General features: G+C 49.4%; 1 protein-coding gene across 1 annotated transcript in view; it reads right to left on the bottom strand.

The window, feature by feature from the left end:
• P3H2 (prolyl 3-hydroxylase 2) overlaps window positions 1–18,469 on the bottom strand; it is a 66,471-nt gene extending 48,002 nt beyond the window's left edge. The window contains exon 1 of the mRNA XM_080604049.1: window positions 17,947–18,469. Coding sequence (XP_080460175.1) covers window positions 17,947–18,402 — 456 coding nt within the window. The 5' untranslated portion in view covers window positions 18,403–18,469. The remainder of the gene's footprint in view (window positions 1–17,946) is intronic.
• Between the last annotated feature and the right edge of the window lie 290 nt (window positions 18,470–18,759).

Consider the following 18,759-nt stretch of genomic DNA (forward strand, 5'->3'; position numbering starts at 1 on the left):
GCAAGATTTTCTCTGTAGGAAGTGTGAAATGTCAGCTGTCTTAGGGGAAGCAGCTCTGGTGCCACAGCTTTTATGGCAATGTGGTTTCGTTGCCCTGTCACCTGCATGCAGAGAGGGACCCAGTGACAACGTCTGCTGCCACCAAAAGAAGTGGCAAACCTCTGTCTTGCGGATATTAAGGAAAGAGCAGGAGCTGTGCCCCTCTTACACCCTACCTGTGGATTTGGTTCGGTCACACCAGAACCACAGGCTGGAAACAGGCGGCTGTGCTGATTAACCTGAGAGCAGCCAGCATGGGAAGGAGATTGCTGGTGGCAATTCCCACCTGCTGCTCCATGACAAGGTTAGATCAAACACTCACAGCTTCCTAATAAAGAGCTAACTCCTGTCTGCCTGCCGAGGCACACAGCTCAGCGTGATCCCCAGGGCACGGTGAGGCCTTCTTCTTCATGCAGTTATCTGCATGTAGAGCAAAACCTCCCACCTGCACAAGAGCTGGAGCACTGAACATACATGACTGAAATCAACGCATTGAGGAGAAAAAGGGATGGGCTGCAGGTCCTTTGGAGAGACCCACGCCAACTGGAACAGGGCACAGAGTAGCCCTGCTGGTCCATTTGCTGTTGCTACCCTTCTGTCACTCATTGTTTTATTTATTTATTTATTTTATATTCTCTGGGAGGCAGTTTACTAGGGCCTTTTAGTATTTTCTTTTAAATTGTATAATTCTAACAAGCGTGAGGCGATTCGTAGCAAAGCACACAATCAAATTTCTAGCTTCTTCGTATTTTTTCACTTTATTGGGTGAAGGCAGATTCTGCCCATGGTCACAAAGCGAGGCTCATTCCTCGACTCACCTCTCAGTAATTTATCTGCCACATCAGTCCAAGCACTGCAGGCTCTGCGTCCACAAACTCCAGAAGTCTGTAAGCCTGTTATTAGCTCTGCCACAGAGCAGAACCACACACTGGCTCTGCACAGATTACACACGAAAAAAAAAAAAAATTAGCTGAGGAGAAAAAGAAAAAAGACATCACCAGTGTGAAACAGGAAAGCTGTTAGATGAACTTTGTGTGCTTATTTGCTCAGCTTAGGTAAGCTTCTTGCCTTGGACCCCCTAGAGCAAATACAGTAGTAGCAGCTTTTTTTTTCCCAGTACTGAGGCATCTTCTCATCTTTTCATACTTCAACAACTTTGCATCGGATATGAGCAAACAGCATCAATCATTTCCGTCTGATTGCTACCTTGCTGCTTAAGCAACAAACAATGTGATTAATGACCCTCAGAAAGCAGAGGCTTTGATAAGCACAAAACGCTAGCTAAGCACCATGAATTTTTGTTAAATTCCTAAAAATGGAGAGCAGCTGCCTGGCACCGATTCCCCCAGCAGCAATAACTACAGCATTTGGAGCAGCTCTGGGTGCTTCTGAAAATAGGAATGATCATGTGCCAAAAATAATAATCCCTGAATTTTATAGGTGTCTGAATTAAAAAAAAAAAAGAAAAAAATGAAAATGAGAAACTGAGGAGACAAATATAGTGCACTGCCTGGTGCCTAAAAAGCGCTTTTTCTTTGCTTCCCTCCAGCACAGCCAAGTGGAACTTGATCATATCTAAATAGAGAGTTCAAGAGGTTCAGTGCAAAAACTTTTTCACTTGGTGATCATTTTTGCCATTGATTTCATTGTTTAGGGTCAGATCAGAAGGCATTCAGGGTTCAAAAAAAAAAAAAAGGCAAAAATTAAAATCTTTCCTAATGCGAAAAAGTCCTGGCAGTATCCCACAGAAAGACAAAATCTTCAGCAGCTCAATGCATTGGCTGCTGGCAGAGGTTTGCCCAAATTTTTCAAGAGGAGATTTTAGGTTCTCTAAGTGACAGCGGCATATGCTGTCATTGTCTCCTGGTGTGAAACCAGCCAAGGTGAAAGGTTGGGCAAAAAAATATATATACATACATACATACATATGTATATATATATATTTTTTTTTCCTGGGTAGCTCTTCTGGTCTATGTTACCAGCAGCAGGAAGAGTCAGTTTGCAGGCAGCCTCGATGGGGTTGGTGGTGAAAGCAGGAAGGGGTCGCTCATGCTGAGAAGGACACACGCTGCTCTGGGTAGGGCTGAAGTCCCTTTGCAGGGAAACCCCTACCCTAAAGAAGGAGCAATACAGAAATCCTGTGACCCCCCCAAACCATAATCCCCCACAGACCCCGTGATGAACCCCTGAAGCAACGCTCGAGTTTCTGGCAGTCTGCAGGGAGGACTTCTGGAGAAAAGATGGGGAAGGTGTGAAGCAAAAGCTCCCACCAGAGCACAAGCTGAAGCTCTGGGGCTATTCAAAGCATGGAAAATACCAAGAATTGCCCATGAAATGGCAGCTGTTAGGGCCTGGCTTTTATAAGCCACTCTAAAGAAAGCACTGAATATCCTATTTAGGCTGAAAATTATACAGGTCGTCTTCCATTAGTGGAATTAGTAGTCTTCAATCCCAAATTTAGTGCAAAGTTGCCCAGACATAGCCTGGGGATGAGACATATTCATACCCCACCTTCAGCACGACTGCCACCCAGATCCATATGTGAGCTTCGCCTTCTACTCTGTATTTAGACTACAATAAGCTGTGCTCTACATTTAAGGGGAAAAAAAAAAAAAAAAAAAGAAGAAATCTATGAATCCAGACCTTTGTGGGGAAGGTTTCAGCAAAAAGGCAGGCTGCTTTTCTGTGGCTACTGAGGTAATGAAACCTCAACAGGGGCTTACACAATGTCAGAGTGGAAGAAATGTTAAGCATCTACTAGAAAGGTTTTAAGTTACTCAAAAGCCTTACTGATAGCATTTCAGAGCCAGCTACTCCATTCGGACACCAATGTGCAAGCGAACACGTCTTTCAAAACCACATGTGGCCAGACTATTCATACTCGCAGCCTTGTTCCCTACCATTCATGAGCCTGAGTGCGAGGCAGCAGGGCAAATCAAATAAATGACTTCATTCCTCTGGGGATATGAGGAAATGCGAACAAAGAAGCAAACATTTACAAATTCGGGATGCCATAATTTTTTGCCAAGTTTTCTTCCAGTGGGAAACTCTGAAGGATTCAAGGAATACAACTGGTATTTTCTTTCCTAAAACCCTGCACCCATGATTGCGTGTGAGCTCCTAAGCACAAGCAAGCTCCAAGATGTCCCAAATCAACAGGACTCCTTGCCAAGCTCTGCAAAAGGCCTAACGGAGCAGTTTGATACATCGATACTTCTGTAATTGGTTTGGAAGATGTATGTCCCAGGCAAAGCAGAGCTTTGGGCACTGAGTCACACATCCCTTTTGCTAAAGTAAAGGCCAGAAGCCCCCAGAAATCCTCACTTTGTAGCAGAAGGGGTGTTTATGAACAGGCTAAGATGCTCTTTCCCAGCAGCAGCAGAGCTGCTCAGCTCCCAGCATGAAACATTGCTCCAATTTTTCTCCACGAAGTTCAAATCCAGCCTTTTAGCAAGTTCCTCCTTCCAGGACAAATTGACCCCATGCTACTTATCCTCCTCAAAACTTGCTACAGGTGAGTGCCCCTCCATGGGGCTGCATCCCCACGACCTCATCCTTGTTCGGCACAGGGACCTGCCGAGCTCACGCAATGCTGCGGCTCCTTCCCCCGTGGATCCTCTGCAGTTTCTGTTCCCTCCTCCACTTCCCTCACTTACATTTCTCTTTTGGCTCTCCTGTGGGAGGAAGACAAACTGAGACATGCTGCAGAGCTGAAATTACAGTTTATGGTGCCATAGATGTGAAATTAAGCAGGATATCTACTTTCCAAAAAAAAAAACAAAACCTCTCAATGGATGTTGAAATAAGCTTTTTTCCAGCAGTGATTTTTTTCTTTTCAAGCAAAGGTAAATGAAAAATAAATAAGTTTTGCTGCAAAGGGAGAAGCACCTGCAGCGGCCTTTGCCAAGCAGCACAGCTCCGGATGGAGCTGTCCCCCCTGCTCAGCCCCGCGGAGGGGATGGCTCTGTCCCTCCTCACACCACCTCCTGCTGACAGTAGGGTTTTTGTTGATGAGGTTCAGCAGAAAGAAATACAGAGGTGTGCAGAGGAGATTCTCAGAGCAATTTGTGGTGTGATGATGGGACAGGATTTATGGCATGGTGCGGTGATGTGATAGAGGGATTGGGCTGGGTTAAGGACATTGAGTAGACCCCCCTTCACCTCTCATCCCAGGCCAGACACATCCTGCTCTGCGAAATGAAAGCTGTTGCTCCTGGACAAGCCAGCTGGCTTTCCAGATTCAGTCCAGGTCCCCACCAGAAAGCATTTGTAACTCAGAAACCACTCCAAAAAAATCCCCTTGGGTCACATTTCCTACATTGATCCTATCAGGTTTTAAAGGCCCCAAACAAGGAGCACTGTTATTCTAAAACCTGGCAATGATTTAGGGCTCCCACTTATCTGAGATGCTCTATTTCCCCCCAACTCTTAGGGACGTCATTGGGTTTTGAGCAGCAGCAGCTCAGGGCAGGACATCTGGAATAAAATAAAAGGCGCCAAGGTCAAAGAGATCTCTGTAAAGGTAATCAGGGCTGCCTAACAAGAAATGTCTGCTGTACAGCATCCTTATGTTTGTAAGGATGATGGTGGGAACTGGTCACACTGCTCCATGACCCGTTGCAACCAGAACGGTTAGCTCATGTTTTCCTAATAAGCCAGGCAGCGCTACTGACTGAGCAAACTGCTCCCATAATTGGACTTGTCTCTGGCAGGGCAGGACATTTTTAATTAATCTGCTACTGTTTATGCATGCTGTTCCCCTTGGAGCTCACTCGCAGCATGCGCAGACATCATGCAGTGCATCTGAGGCTCTCCAAACAAGCAATGTTGGTTATGTCTTACGGTGCCAAGTGTGTGGTGTGTAATTCCTGCACATCAAATCCATTTCACTGATGAGTAAGTGAGGGCACGGAGCACTGCTTCCCTTTCTGCCTCTACCCTGACAAAAGCTGGGCTGCACTGGACCACTCCCAGACTTTTCCATCCTGCCTTAATAAGTGTTGCAAGTGGCCACAGCAGCACCTCTCTGGGTCACTTGCTCCCAAATAAAGCACTGTAAACATCGCAAACTCACTGCAACTGAGAAGTGTCTTCCTACATTTGCGAAGAACCTGCCGAGCATGAGGTGTTTGGCCTATTTAATCATAAGCAGCTCAGCTGCAACAAGAAGCACAGTGTCCACACATCTGTGCCAGTCTTACGCTCCGTATAGGCAGCCCAGCACCAGCTGTGTATGGGGCTGAGCAGAAGAACTCCAGTACAGAACGAAAGCCAGCTTGGTTTTATTGGGCCATTTATTCCCTTTCTCCAAGGAAAAGGCTGATTTGTACCAATTCTTCCTACAACTACCAAATCACACCCCCATCACCTAAGGGGAAATCAGCCACTCGCATCTCCTTCATTCTGCAGTCAGCTGCCCGGCATCCTCAGTCAAAATCTCTGTCTCGAGGGACACCCAGGTGACCAAAGCGACCTCCCCATCAGCTAAGGTTTTCTGAACCAAGAACAAGCACAGCAGATGGTGGTGGGAAAAGATGCAGAATGAAAATCCAGCATTCGGGGCTGAAAATCCACAGCTCAACACACAACGCAGCCTTTGTGCTTCAGCACGGCATCAGCGTGATCCGTCATCACTGACGCAAGTCCCCAGTAAGTAAAGGTACCGGCTCAGCTCCATCTTTCTGCTTTCCAGGCTTGTGACACTCTTGCCCCGGTGCAGGAATCCCTCACTGGCCAGGGACAAGCACTGCTGCCCCTCACACCTGAGCAAACCCCTCCTGTCTCAGCTGTGCAGCACAGGCAAACACAAGCAGGGTTTTCCTACGCATCACCCCAGCTCCACGCATGTCTGTGCACACAGAAAGAGCCCACAGATGCACACCCAGAGAGTGTAAGAGCACAACTGTCAACCCTACTTAGCGAGATTTTGCTGTTCAGCACAGGCTGGCTGCAACACCAGAGACGGCTCCACTGTCTGGCTGCGCTGACAATTCCACTGCGGAGCTGAACTGTAACATCCAACACATAAAATAACAGCAAAGTAATAGGAATGTAAACAGAAAGCCTGAAGTATGCAAACTTTTCCTATCTAATACTTCTCAAAGGAATCATAAAGGACAGGACAGTTTCTACGCTGTGCCTTCCAAGACCACTGAGCGCACTGATTGCTGGCAGGTCTGTGACAGCTCCGAGTGCTGTAACTTTCAGAGAAAAAAATCCAGGCAAATGGTTATTCAGGTCCCTCTACCTGGTTTCTTTGGATTTAGAAAACACTCAAAGCTAAAATGGTGTATTTATGATGCTATCATCGAGTGTGATTTCAAAGCAAGCATCCAAAAATAGATATAGAAAACCAGAAGTGTGCTGATTAAAATAACAGTGATTTGAAGCTACAAACATCCCTGCAGGAAGCCTTGTACTGCAGTGCAAAAGTCATTTTGCAGGGATTGTTTTCCTGCACATCCAAAACCTAAACAGCAATCCGGCTGGAAGGAGCTCCTCACGATGGGGAACTTTCTTCTGTTAACCTCGGAGCTGAGCTTGGGCACCTGGCTCCCAGAGGTTTGGTTGCAGCACTGGAGAGCCCAGCTTCTGCGAGCAGAGCTCCCTGCACATCCAGGGGAGCTACCAGCCTCGTCCTCCATGCCCCACACATGGCAAGGCTGCTTCCCCCCGATGAACCTCCTTTCAGTCCGCTTCCCATCGCCCAGTGGCACTGGGGAGCAACTGGGCTCTGGTGGGCACATGTTTTGCCTCAGCAAACCTTTACCGATAACTTTGCAAACCCAAGTCATTGAGGCTACCGGAACAAGACCCTCACCCTGCATTAAAGCATGGTGGGGGACAGAAAATCCGAGCAGCAGGAAGCATGGCTGGAAAAGCACGACACAGAAATAGCAACTGCAAGGGAGCGTTTCCAGCTGGAAAGGTGCCGAGCTCACAGCGGCGAGCACCCAGAAGCCTGCAGCACGGCCGGGGCTGCACAAAAGGGACGCGCAGTTGACAAACATCGCTTCCTAAAGCCACGCGCTGCTCTTTTATTTGCTGTTTGCTTTCCTCGTAAAAGGATCCCGTCTGAGATTGAGTTTTTATTAGCAGTAACCGAGTGAGCCAAGGTGGCTGGAGGAAGAGACATGCTTGGATGGGCCAGCACAGCCGGCGAGCTCACGGCTGACCCCGCAGAGCCGGCTCCGGGGAAGCAGCAGAGCCACTGACATCTGGACAGAGGGATGCAATACTTACGTTAAGGGAAATGGAGTAAAGCTGCCAACCGAGGGATGGGGGGAACAACTGGCTGCCAAAAGATATTGGCATTTAAACCAAGGGGAACAGAAGTGACTGAATGCAGGAGTGATTCCGTTATTTTCATTCCTTTTTTTCCTCCCTACTCCTTCCCTCTAGTATGATGGACAACTGGAGGAGTTGAGACAACTGGGGGAGCTTCTCCAGGTTCACGGTGCACAGAGCTGTGTGACATGGTGCCTGCTCCAGCGGTGGCAGTGCTGGAGCCCTGTGAGGCTCAGACCAGCCTTCCCAGCAGGGATTTGCAGTCGCTGCAGCACCCCAGCGTGTCCGTGCACAGCCTGGGGTGCACAGCAAGGCACTGCACCACATGCCCCAGCATCACCTGCTCAGGCTGCTCCAACCCCCTGCCCTCACAAGGGATCAACAGACATGGGGACACCACCAAGAAGCAGAAGCCTTTCCCAAACGCTATGTGACTCCCCTCTGAGCAATCCCTAATCACCCACTTACTCCAAAAGCCCTTTCATCATTTTTATCCCGAGAAAGATTCTTGAGAACAAAATGAAACATACAGTTCAATGAAGTACTTCAGGAATACCAGTGCATTAAAAAAATAAAATAAAACACATATTACGCAGCTCTATAAGGAGAATGAGGAAGACACCAGGCTCTTTCCTGCCCACCCCTCCAGCATTTTGCTCGATCGCAGAGCTCTGTGTGACACTGGCAGCCCTGCACAGGGCCGTCCTCCAGCAGCAGCGCAGCATACGGTGTGTCAGTGCTCTTCTTTTCACGCTGCTTCGCTGAAACTTTGTGGATTCTCATCTGCTTCCAAATAGACAGAGTAACTCAGGACACGGATGGCCCAGAATATAAGCCTCAGAACAGGCAGTGCCTTGGCAAAAACCACTTGAAAAACAGAACTTTCTAAGCAAGGGAATCAACAGACTCCGGCTCAGTCCCTGGGCAGTCACAGCAACACCTTCAGCAAATATTTTCAAGCATATTTTCCAAGCTCCTTCTCTCTGTACCACACTGATCTTTTCTGGGAAGGGACATGGCTGGCTCCATCTTCAAAAGACACTGTATCCCCCGCCCCACCGCAGTCCTGGGCTATGAACTTCAGCACATCTCCACATCATGCCTGCAGGAGACCTCAAGGACCTGTGGGTTTAGGCAGTGCCCTGCCTGCAATATGTTCACGCAGGATTTGCCCACTCTGCTTTTGCAACAAAGCTGCAGGCAGAAGGACGCCAGGGCTCCTTCCACTAATCTTGACAGGACACAGCATGGTCTTAGGCTCCTGTTGGTGCAGGGACACAATGTGAGATCACAGCCACAAATGCAGATGGTTTGGGAAAACCATGATGAAAAGCAGCAAGTTGGCGTACAACTTTTTTTTTTTCTTCATTTTTTATTCCATTAGAAACCCCTCCTATGTTGGGAGGGAGAGGAGGATGTGCAAGACCCAGGGCAGCTTTGCACCAAAGAGGAGCAGAGGGCTTGGCAATGCATCTCCATGCTGAGGAAGGAGTGATGCTACTTGGAACAGCAGCAGCTATTCCTGACATGAATAGCAGCATCCAAGCCCAGTTACACCAGCTCTGTGCGGTGGTACCTGTGCTCACAACATTGGAGGATGCTCAGGCACACACGTCCCACAGGCATCATGGTACAAAACAAAGCAGCACAGCACCTTGCGCTGGTCCCTGAGGCCAACAAACATCCCCAGAACACGCATCTGATCCGCGACCGGATTTTAACTCCTAAGGATGCAATCTGCTATGCTGGAAACAGGATTTTTACAAGGCATGACCGCAGAGCCAGCATCCACGTGGGGCAGTGGCAGCTGCCAGCACACAGCCCACCTCTCAATGGCCATCCTGTCCCCTCCACGCTGCGGGGGACGTGCTCCTCGATGCAGCAGCATGCTGTCCCGCACCCTATCTGCTTCCCATCTCAGCATGAGCACAGACCCAGCCTTTCATCCCAACTTGAAAGAACGTGTTTTTCTCCCCCTCCTCAGCATTTTATTTTATTTTTTTTTTAAGTGAACAAGAAGCTACAAGCGAGTATTTGGCCTTCAGAACTGATGGGCTGCAGCCAACCTCTGCCATATGTTCCAGCTAATACATGTGGGTTTTGCTTCCTATCCAAGAATGGGGGGGGAAAAAAGGACATTTATGAGCCGGGATTCAGAAGGAGCGTGTGGGAAGGAAGGGGTGGAGAGGGGATGCTATTTTTGTTGCTGTAATTATTCAGTGGCCAAATCCCTGACACTTGACGTCAGCTCTCAGGGTCTGTTTGACTGCCCAGTTGTCATGGGAAGGAGGAGGGCTGGTCCAGAGGCACAGGCTGACGAGGAACAGCTCGTTGCTGCTTGAACCCACACACAGGCAGAACCCCTGCCGTCACCAGTCATCACCCACCACAGCTAAGAAATAAAAACGTCAATACCTTATTGCCAATACGTAGGCTCGAAATGAAAGCATCCAGGGAACCTCGCGCCCTTCTTCCTGCCATGGGTTACTGCTAAAAACACAGGCCAAATTCTGACCTCAGTTTCCCCTGTGTAAATGGAGAGAAACTCCGCAGCCATCAGCTGGGTCACTGCAGGTTCACGTGGATGGAACTAAAGCCAGCCCGGCCTCGGTCCAGACTACAGCCATGAAAATACATTACGTGCGAAGTGCAGGGGTCCCTGCTCCTCGGGAGCAAACCCAATCGGCATGACTAATACCTACCACCTCCAAGAAAAAAAAAAAAAAAATTAAAAGGATAAACAGACCCCAAAGCCCTCGCTCCAGATGTCAGGCACTGCCTCCAGCCCAGGGTCCCTCCAGCAAGGCTCCTGCAGCGCTCAGCAGGTTGGCAGCAGACAGCTCGGTTACTGCCACCATGGTTTCCCCTTACTGCCCACACCATCCACAGTGAAATCACCGCTCGTATGAGGAAATGGGAATAATCCTTGCTGAAACTTCAGGCACAGCTAGTAAGTACTGGGCACTGAGTTTGCTTAGCAGAGCTAAATGGCATCGCTCGTTCACATGCAGCTCATTATCAGCTGCTGTTAGTTAGTGCTGCAGCCAAGGACAACAGGAGGGCTCGGCAGAAGCCAGAGCAGGGCTCACTAGGATGTATGAATGAGGATTAACAGGCAACACAAAAAGCCATTTAACAAAGCCCAGCGCAACGCAGTGCATGGAAGGGGAAGCTCAGCAGTGAGATGAGTGAAGGGCAAGGTACAGAAACTTTGGGGAACAGGGAAGAGCTGGGTCCCAGGTGACAACAGCCAGCCTCACATAGCACCAGGAGCCTGCCCTCTAAAGGCAAAGGGCCCTTGGGTGCTATCGAAGCCCAGCTTTGCCCAAGCTGGGACGTGGGCCCAGCCCCAAGCTCTGGGATGCCTTCAGGTCAAGGCCTCCGAAGATCCAGCAAAGCTGTGTGAGTCACAGCACTGTCTTCTCCATCACCCAAGCCCGAGCACCAGGGATTACTGAGAAATAAGGAGGAATCCAGACTTACCTTTTTTTCTCTCCAAAAGACAGAAATTTTGCAGGCGAGGCCCTGCCGCCAGTTATTTTGGAGCCTTGGCATTGCTGCATAGCGATGAGGTGAGAAAGAGGAACTTGGCAAGACAAAAAAAAAAGTAGCTCTGGCCATCAAATGGCTCGTTACCAGGCTGTATGAAATGAGCTTCGTGGGTGTAAGAGCAGTTTGCACTAACTGCTGGTGTCCTTCCCTGCCAAACTCAAGCTACTTCAGCTCTAATTTGCAGTGGGGCTGAGTGAGGCTGAGTTAATTTACCATCAGTTAAAATGATGCGGAAATCGCAAACACCAACGTTTTGCTTTATTTTATTTTTTTAATTACAGAAAATCTAAAAATATATTAAAAAAAAAAAGCAGCCAATACAATCATCTCATCTAACTTTTAGTACAGCACCAACCTGGAGCTGGCTGGAATCAGGTTCTGTCAGACCTAGAGCAGAATTGATCTGAGAAGGAAAGACCGAGTCTCCTGTGAAGACAGTGAGCTAGCCCCAAGTAATTCGTGTTAATTAGTTCAGTCGTTTGCTCACCTTCATCACAAAAACCTGTCTTACTGCCTGCCTTTGCTCAGCTCCAGCACCCAGCCACTATGTCACTGCCCTCCCCGTCTGACAATACTTTCAACCCAAAATGAAACAATATGAAATTTCACTTTAAATGGGAGCTTTTTGTCTTTTTTTTCCTTAAAAATGATACGGAGTCCAAAGAAAGACCATTTTCTCATTAAAAAAATAAATAAATTAAAATCCAGTTAAGCTACCAACATTAAACTTTTTTCTTCTTCTTCTTTTCGGAAAATAATTTCAAGATGCAAATGCAGCAAAACACAGACTGAGGCATTGTGGAGCTGCCCCCAGCCCTCAGTGTGGGATGGGTGCTCACTGGATATGAAAATCCAGAGCACAAGGGACCTCTTGGACTTCCCAGGCTCCATCCCATACCTCTCTTGAGATGTGCTGTTCATTTAGCAAGGGAAAGGGGCTGTTTTACCCTGTACTGCTCACCCTAAAACTGCTCCATGGGACAGTACCTGGAGGTTTCAGAAATGGGCGTCCTGCACATTGACTTCACACGTGCACATCCCTAGGATTTCACTGCTGGGTCATTGTTTTTAGAATTTAATCAGCCCACTGAGAAGCAGCAGTAATTTTAAAGAAGGAAAAGCCCTGTCAAATACAGAGACCCTTCTCTTCCAAAAGGATGCTAACCCCATGCATTCATGGAGAGGACAACTTTGTATCTGGTCTCTCTTGTATTTACAGCAAGACTCCCATATGGGGTTTGCTCTACTAAGACATCATGCAACGACACCCAGGATCTCCTGGTGCAAAGAGAGTTAAGGAAGGCATCATTATCTGCTTTGAATAGAAGCAGAGCACTGGAAAGCAGACCACCTCAAGCCATGAGCCTCCTCCTTTTGGAGAGCCCCTCCTTCTAAGCATCTTAAGACTGCCCCAGCTCTGGAGAATTCAGGTTTTCAGTTTCACCATGAACTTGCTGTAAGGAGGAATTTACCTAGAGCTCCCACAAATTCAAAGCAACCAGCATGGCACACCACAAGCAACACCACTGCAGTCAGCAGCTCCGTTTACAGCAGGTTGATGCAGGTCGGCAAGAACAGGGATACTCAGTCCTGCCCTACACCCAGGACGCTGACCCAACCATCAGGAGTTTTCCATCCCATAAACCAAGTTTATTTTTGTCCACATCATTTTAAATGCCTGAGCACTAACATTTACCCTCTGGTGAGGACCAGGAATGCTATCTCAGAGAAGCTAAATAAAGAGACGTTCCAAGAGATTAATTCCAGGATCTATTTATTTGTCCAGTATCTGAGTAATACCAACACTCAAGACATAAGATAAGCAAACACCTCTAATAGTAATAATCCTAATAATAATGATTATCAGCCAGATCTACTATAGGTCGTTGTCTGGGATGTGATGTTTCATTTGGATCCAATGAAAACAAGGCTGACCAAATGGGGAGACCGCAGAGGACAGGTGGTGGGTGTGATGAGAAACAGCTTCAAGAGGCTGCTCCTGCAGAAACTTCTAAGTACTGGCATTTTGCACATAATTCTGTCACTGCCCGCAAGTGAAATCACTGCCTTCCCCCCAGAGGATGCAGTTCACCCCAGCACAGGACCTTTGAAGTCCATGCAGAATTGCAGCATACAGAAAAACTGAACAAACTTTCAGGGAAAACATCACTTCTTGAGTGAAACAAGCCAAATTAGCAAAGCAACTACATTGGTGTGAATACGGACTTACTCCCCAATTCCTGGGCAGATACTCCATATTCTTATCAAAGGGCTCTGGCCTAGTGCAACAGTGCAGAGACAGGCAGTGAGGAGCTGCTTGAGATGGAAAGAATTTAGTAGGGAAATCTTAACAAACATCCTGAGGCTTGCTGCAAGTGCCCAGAGACAGATGCCCAAGCACAGCTGGCTGCAAGTCTCCCACGAGCACTGGCAGAAGACCGAGCAGTCAGCGTGGAGCGGTTAGAGCCCGATTTTGTGCATGCAAGTCTCCTCCCTTGAGTTTGGATTCCCATAAATAGAAAGTTTTCAAAGGCAGAAGTGGAGCAGGGCAATAACCCGTACCGCAAAGCTTTCTGAGGGTTGGGGCGGCCATTTCGTTTCTCCCTTGCCCCGTGGTCTCTGCCCAGGCCATTGCTGTGTCTGTGTTGTATCTCAGAAATCTCCCAGGGATAGGAGTGGGCAGGAGAGCACAGTGTGACCCAGGACACGCTCCTGGCCGTGCCTTCAGTGCTGCCCCTAAACCGTACAGCTGGGGGGACCCAGCCAAGAGGGCGACAACGCGCAGTCAGCGTCCTCCCCACACAAGACTATCAGAAAGATTAAGCTGCTTGTATGAAGTTCACATGAACAGGAAAAGACTTTTAGAAAAAAAAAAAAACAACAACTTGAACAAATAAACAGCCTCTCCTATGGCACAGAAAATCCAAATATTGTTTGCTGCTTGCAGCATGTGAAATCCTGATGATAACATTGTCTAGGAACTGAAACAACTCAGACGTGACAAGGGGGAACTCGGCACAAAGACAGAACAAGCAAGACAGGGTCAGACTCTTGCACCTTTTGCTCCACCTGTGACCAGACACCACTAGGAGAGGAGCAAGGCCCTGTGCCCTGGAGACTTGCTTTGCTTACTGCTTTAGACAAGCACAGACCCAAGGCTGGTGGTCACAGACTACGTACATACGATTCCTGCCCTGCTTCACTGATGTGCAACAGGGCATGCAGGCGAGTGGTAAGATGAGACCATTAAAAGTCAGTGTTTATGAGGAGAATAAGTGCTCACCAATACACAGAGAAAATAAAAACAGGCTGTATCACAGAATCACAGAATCATCTAGGTTGGAAGAGACCTCCAAGATCACCTAGTCCAACCTCTGCAGCAACCAGCTAGCAACCAGGCCAGGGGATGCTGCAGCTGGGAACAAGATGAGGCGAGGGAAAGAGACCTCGAGGGAAGCGTGTGTGGGATAAAAGAGAAGCAAGACCTAGTTTTGTAATTGATACAGTGATCAGGATTTTGAGGTTACTTGCTTTTGGACCAGGCTGGCCTGCAGAAGGCAGCACTGGGACCAGACACGAGGCTGGCACAGGGTGCGCAGCAGGCCACCTGCAGCAAGCTCCAGCACGGCTCCCGAGTCAGCAGCCACGGCCAGGAGGTGTCACGGTGTGTGTGGTTTCCTCCTCCTCTGCTCACCTTCAGAGCTAGAAATCCCCCAGAAAGGGGGTGGGCAGAAACATCGTGGCCTGCAGGCTAGGTTTGAACAGGAACAAGATGACTCAGGCAGCAAAGTGAGCAGGATGTGATTAATAAAAAAATATTTCAGAGAGCAAAGACATCCCCCTACACCCATCTGCCAAGCCTAGAGGGCTTTTCACTGAATACCACCAAAAGGAAACCACTGGCATCAGGAAAAATGTCTGTCTGCCCATGGGACATCACATCAGAAGCCCACTGAAGGATGACTTCTGTCTCTGGGAGCAGCAGTGCCTGCCACCTGCACTACAGGAGTTAAATCCCACGTTCTCATCACCTCCTCCCTTTTCACCTCTTCTCAAAACCCACCTCACTCACTGCTCCAGCCAGCTGCACCCAGTACATTTCTAAATCACCCAAGAACATCAGCAACTTCAGGGAAAATCCTGCCCGAGAGTTTTCCTACTTGTGCATTTGGAAGCTGCAATGAGACGTGAGAACACTTTTGGACTTGGGCTGCTAGTTCAGAGGAGTTTGTCTTAAGTCTCTGTAGAGACTGCAATCAGCCTCACAGGCCTGATCCAGAGTGGAAAACCCACAGACACTTTCAGCTGTCATGCAGTGCACCACAACCTCCCCTCACTTCATCCTGCAGTCACCAGGAAGATCGTGTCTGTGAGAGAGAGCAGAGGTCTTCCTTTTTACTTCAGGAAATATATATAGAAAAAAAAATAATTAGAAAATAATTTTGGGAGCTGACAGGGTGACAGATTCAGGGACTGATGGGTCATGTTCTTACACAGGGGTACCATCAGCATTTAACCTAACAACGCTTGCACACTGCAGGACAACACTCAGCCTGTGCATCTGGCCAGCAGGCATAAAAACCTCTGCTTTTCACACCCCACAGGAGTGTCGCAAGCATTAGCTCATGTTTATTCAGCACCATTTTTCAAAGCGCTACATGAATGCCAACTCCGCCTCCTTTTTTTTTTCTTTTTTAAATCTACTCCTTGCTCTGTCCCAAAGGGAGGTGTTTCTCCCCTCCTTAGAAGCAAACAACCCTGGTCCCCAGCAGCAGGAGGTGGGCAGCACAACCCAGGCTGCTCCTCCTCCTCCTCCCCAGAGCTGCCGATGCCATCGTGCCCCCCGAGTACCCAGCGGCCAGCCCAGGGAGGGGCTGGACAGGATACACCGCAGGATGTTGAACTTCATCTCATTTCCTTGTTGGTTTCAAGGAGCAAAACAGGGGTCAAGCAGCCAGAGAGAGGTACCGCTGCCCGGAGTCGCACAGCTCTGCACAAGCCCCTCGTCGCAGCTGACAAAAAGCCCAGCGGATGCTGCAGCCAAGGTCTCCCAGATGGTGTAAGTGTGGATGAATCCCAACCCTTGGGGAATTGCCAAGGCATTCACTCAGCCTTGGCACGGGGAGGTTGTTCGCATCCGAGCGCGTGCTAGCGCCAGGCATCAGACCTCGTGTTTTGTGCAAGCACAGGCAAATCCGGCACGGGACGTTTCTTCTGCACATGGAGTTGTTGGGGCAGACCGAAAGAGCAATCCGGGAAGGCAGCAGTGGGGTGAGAGTGTAAGAAAGCATTATGGCTTCCTCAGCAGGACAAAGCTGGTCCCAGGGCTGCTCACAAAGCTGGCCAGAACCAAGGAGCAGCCAGCTTAGAGAAAGGGTTAAAGAAGAGGTATTAAAACCAGAAGCAGCTCAATTCAATTCAGACTGTACCTGACCTTGGCTACAGCGCCCAGCACCCAGGCATCCGTGCAGATAGCATTAATATCTGCTACTCCATCAGAGAGTGAGAAAATCCAAGTGTTAGAACGGATATAAGATCTCCAGATGCTGCAAAAGCAAATTAATATGGCTCGCACATAATAAAGTCTGGTTTTGACACATTGCTTTGATAAGGCACATTTTAAAATGAGCAAACAAAAATCTCAGACCCATAAGAAGTGTTGTTCGTAGGTCAACAAAAATTATCTGGACTTCCGCATACTGATTTTATTGAAGTGGGAGAAAAATTAGCCAATCTCATTCCCTAGTTCAGAGGAAAGTTTGCTGGTGAGCTTGATGTGAGCCAACCTTCGTGATTCTGGGAAAGGCTTTGAAATTAGAAGAAATCACTTAATTTTTAGCATGGCAAATTTAGGATGATTTCCTGCACCTAGCGACACTACACAGTCAGAGCATCTTTCAGGGTAAGAACCTCAGGAAAATTCCACCAGCTTCACTAGGATTAATATATATTGAATTATAGTCTTGGTTCTCTCCCAGGGCTCCTTTCAGGAGCATTATACTACACACATACACTAAAATTTAAGCCAAGACATTTCCAGCCTCTGACTTGTAAAAATAACATTAAGGCAATGACAGAAAAGGAACTACGGTAAATAAAAAAAAATGCAGTAGCTCTTCACCTCTTTGCCCAGCTGCTGTGCAGTCTCTGCACCACCAGCCCTAGTGCTGCCTAGGACGGATGTTTCCTTCTCCAGCTGGAAATGGATTTCAGCAGAGTCACCCTCTCCATGCTCTGCTGTGCAGGTCTTCACCTATTAAGTTGCCTGTAGCAACTACAAGATTATGACTGTGTTCAAATAAAGCAGAAATCCAGGGGGAAATGTTCCAGAAATGTTTTAAACACTTTCAGCTTGGCATGAAATAAAATTCCCACAGTTTCTGTCCTTACAAGTCATGGACAGGAAGAGTTGCTACAGGTACCTGCCTTGGTGGAGCCCAGGTCTTGAACTAAAAGAAAAATCCCCTTAACTACCCTGGCGTAGGTGGATTTTGGTGGTTTTTTTGTTTGTTTGTTTTTGTTTTTTCTTTTTGGCAAAGAAGTTCACAAAGAGTAACACCATATCCCTGTGGAAGGTAACAGCTGCAAGGCAGCAGTACTGGGACTACGGAAAGATGCTGAAGACATCAGTGGCTGCTAAAAGTGACCTTATAGCATCACAGAAAGGATTTTGTATCTCAGGGCAGGTTGAAGACCATCAGATCCCAGAAGCAGCTGTACATCCCCCAGCTTCATGCCCACTCCCGGAGCTCAGCACCAGCTCAGCTCCCAGCAAGGGGGAAGCAGCATCCTTTGCGTGGAGCCTCGGGGTGTTAGCGGGAGGCTCCGGGGGGCTCTTCCCTGCCAAGCGCCCAAAGGCATAAGTTTCAGAAGGGTACCACGCCACTCCGAAAGCCAAACACAAGCACCCCACGGGAAAACAAACAACCAGCGCACCAAGCAAGCAGAAGCACGAAGCTGGACCAAGCCGAGCCTGGGTGTGCAGCAGCAGGGGGGCGGCTGGGCGGGCACCGCGCCTGGGATGCTCGGGGAGGGCGGGCAGAGGGGGGGGATGCAGCGGGTGCCTACCTGGATGTAGGCTCGCTGCAGGTAGCTGTAGGGCACCCTGCGCTGAAAATCGGCTCGCACCTCCTCGGCGGCTCGGTGCCGGGACGCTGCTCCCAGCCGCGCCTCCTCGCAGCTCCGCAGGCAGCCGGCTCGCCGCAGCAAGGCCCCCCAGAAGGGCAGCTCGCCTCCGGCCCCCGACCCCAGCTCCTCCAGCCGCACCTGCCCCCGGCAGCTCCTCCTGCACCGCAGCCTCGCCTCCCGCAGCTCCCTCCGGCTGCGCAGCGCCCGCTCCAGGCACCGCGCCGCCGCCGCGAAGTCGCCGCCGTAGTACGCCTCCACGCCGCCGGCGTACAGCGAGTCGAAGGGCTCCAGGGGGGAGCCTTCCCCCCCGCACCCCCCGGCCGCCTGGCACGCCGCGTGCTGCAGCAGCACAACCAGCAGCAGGGCCCCCCCCGGCCGGCTCCCCCCCGTAGCCATGCTGGGAGCCGGGCGGTTCTGCCCCCGGGCTCCGCTCCCTGCTCGCCCGCCCCCGGCCCCGCACCGCCCTCCCGCACCTCTTAAAGGGCTCCCGGCCGCCGGCCCGCCCCCCCCGCCCCGCCCAGGCCCCCCCGCAAGGAGGGCGGCGGAGCGGGAGGGGGGCGCGCAGGCACGGCCCCGGATCGCGCGGAGCATCCCCGCGCCGCCGCTCTTTGTAAATCGCGGCGGTACTTCTCCTTCAGCAGCATCATTATCTTCATCATCATCATCTTCATCATCTTATTTTTCACCATCTTATTCTTATTAATCATCTTCTTCATCATCGTCTTCATCATCTTCTTCTTCCTCTTTTTCATC

Source organism: Anser brachyrhynchus (genome assembly GCF_964034855.1).
Source record: "Anser brachyrhynchus genome assembly, chromosome: 9".
Taxonomy (NCBI): domain Eukaryota; kingdom Metazoa; phylum Chordata; class Aves; order Anseriformes; family Anatidae; genus Anser; species Anser brachyrhynchus.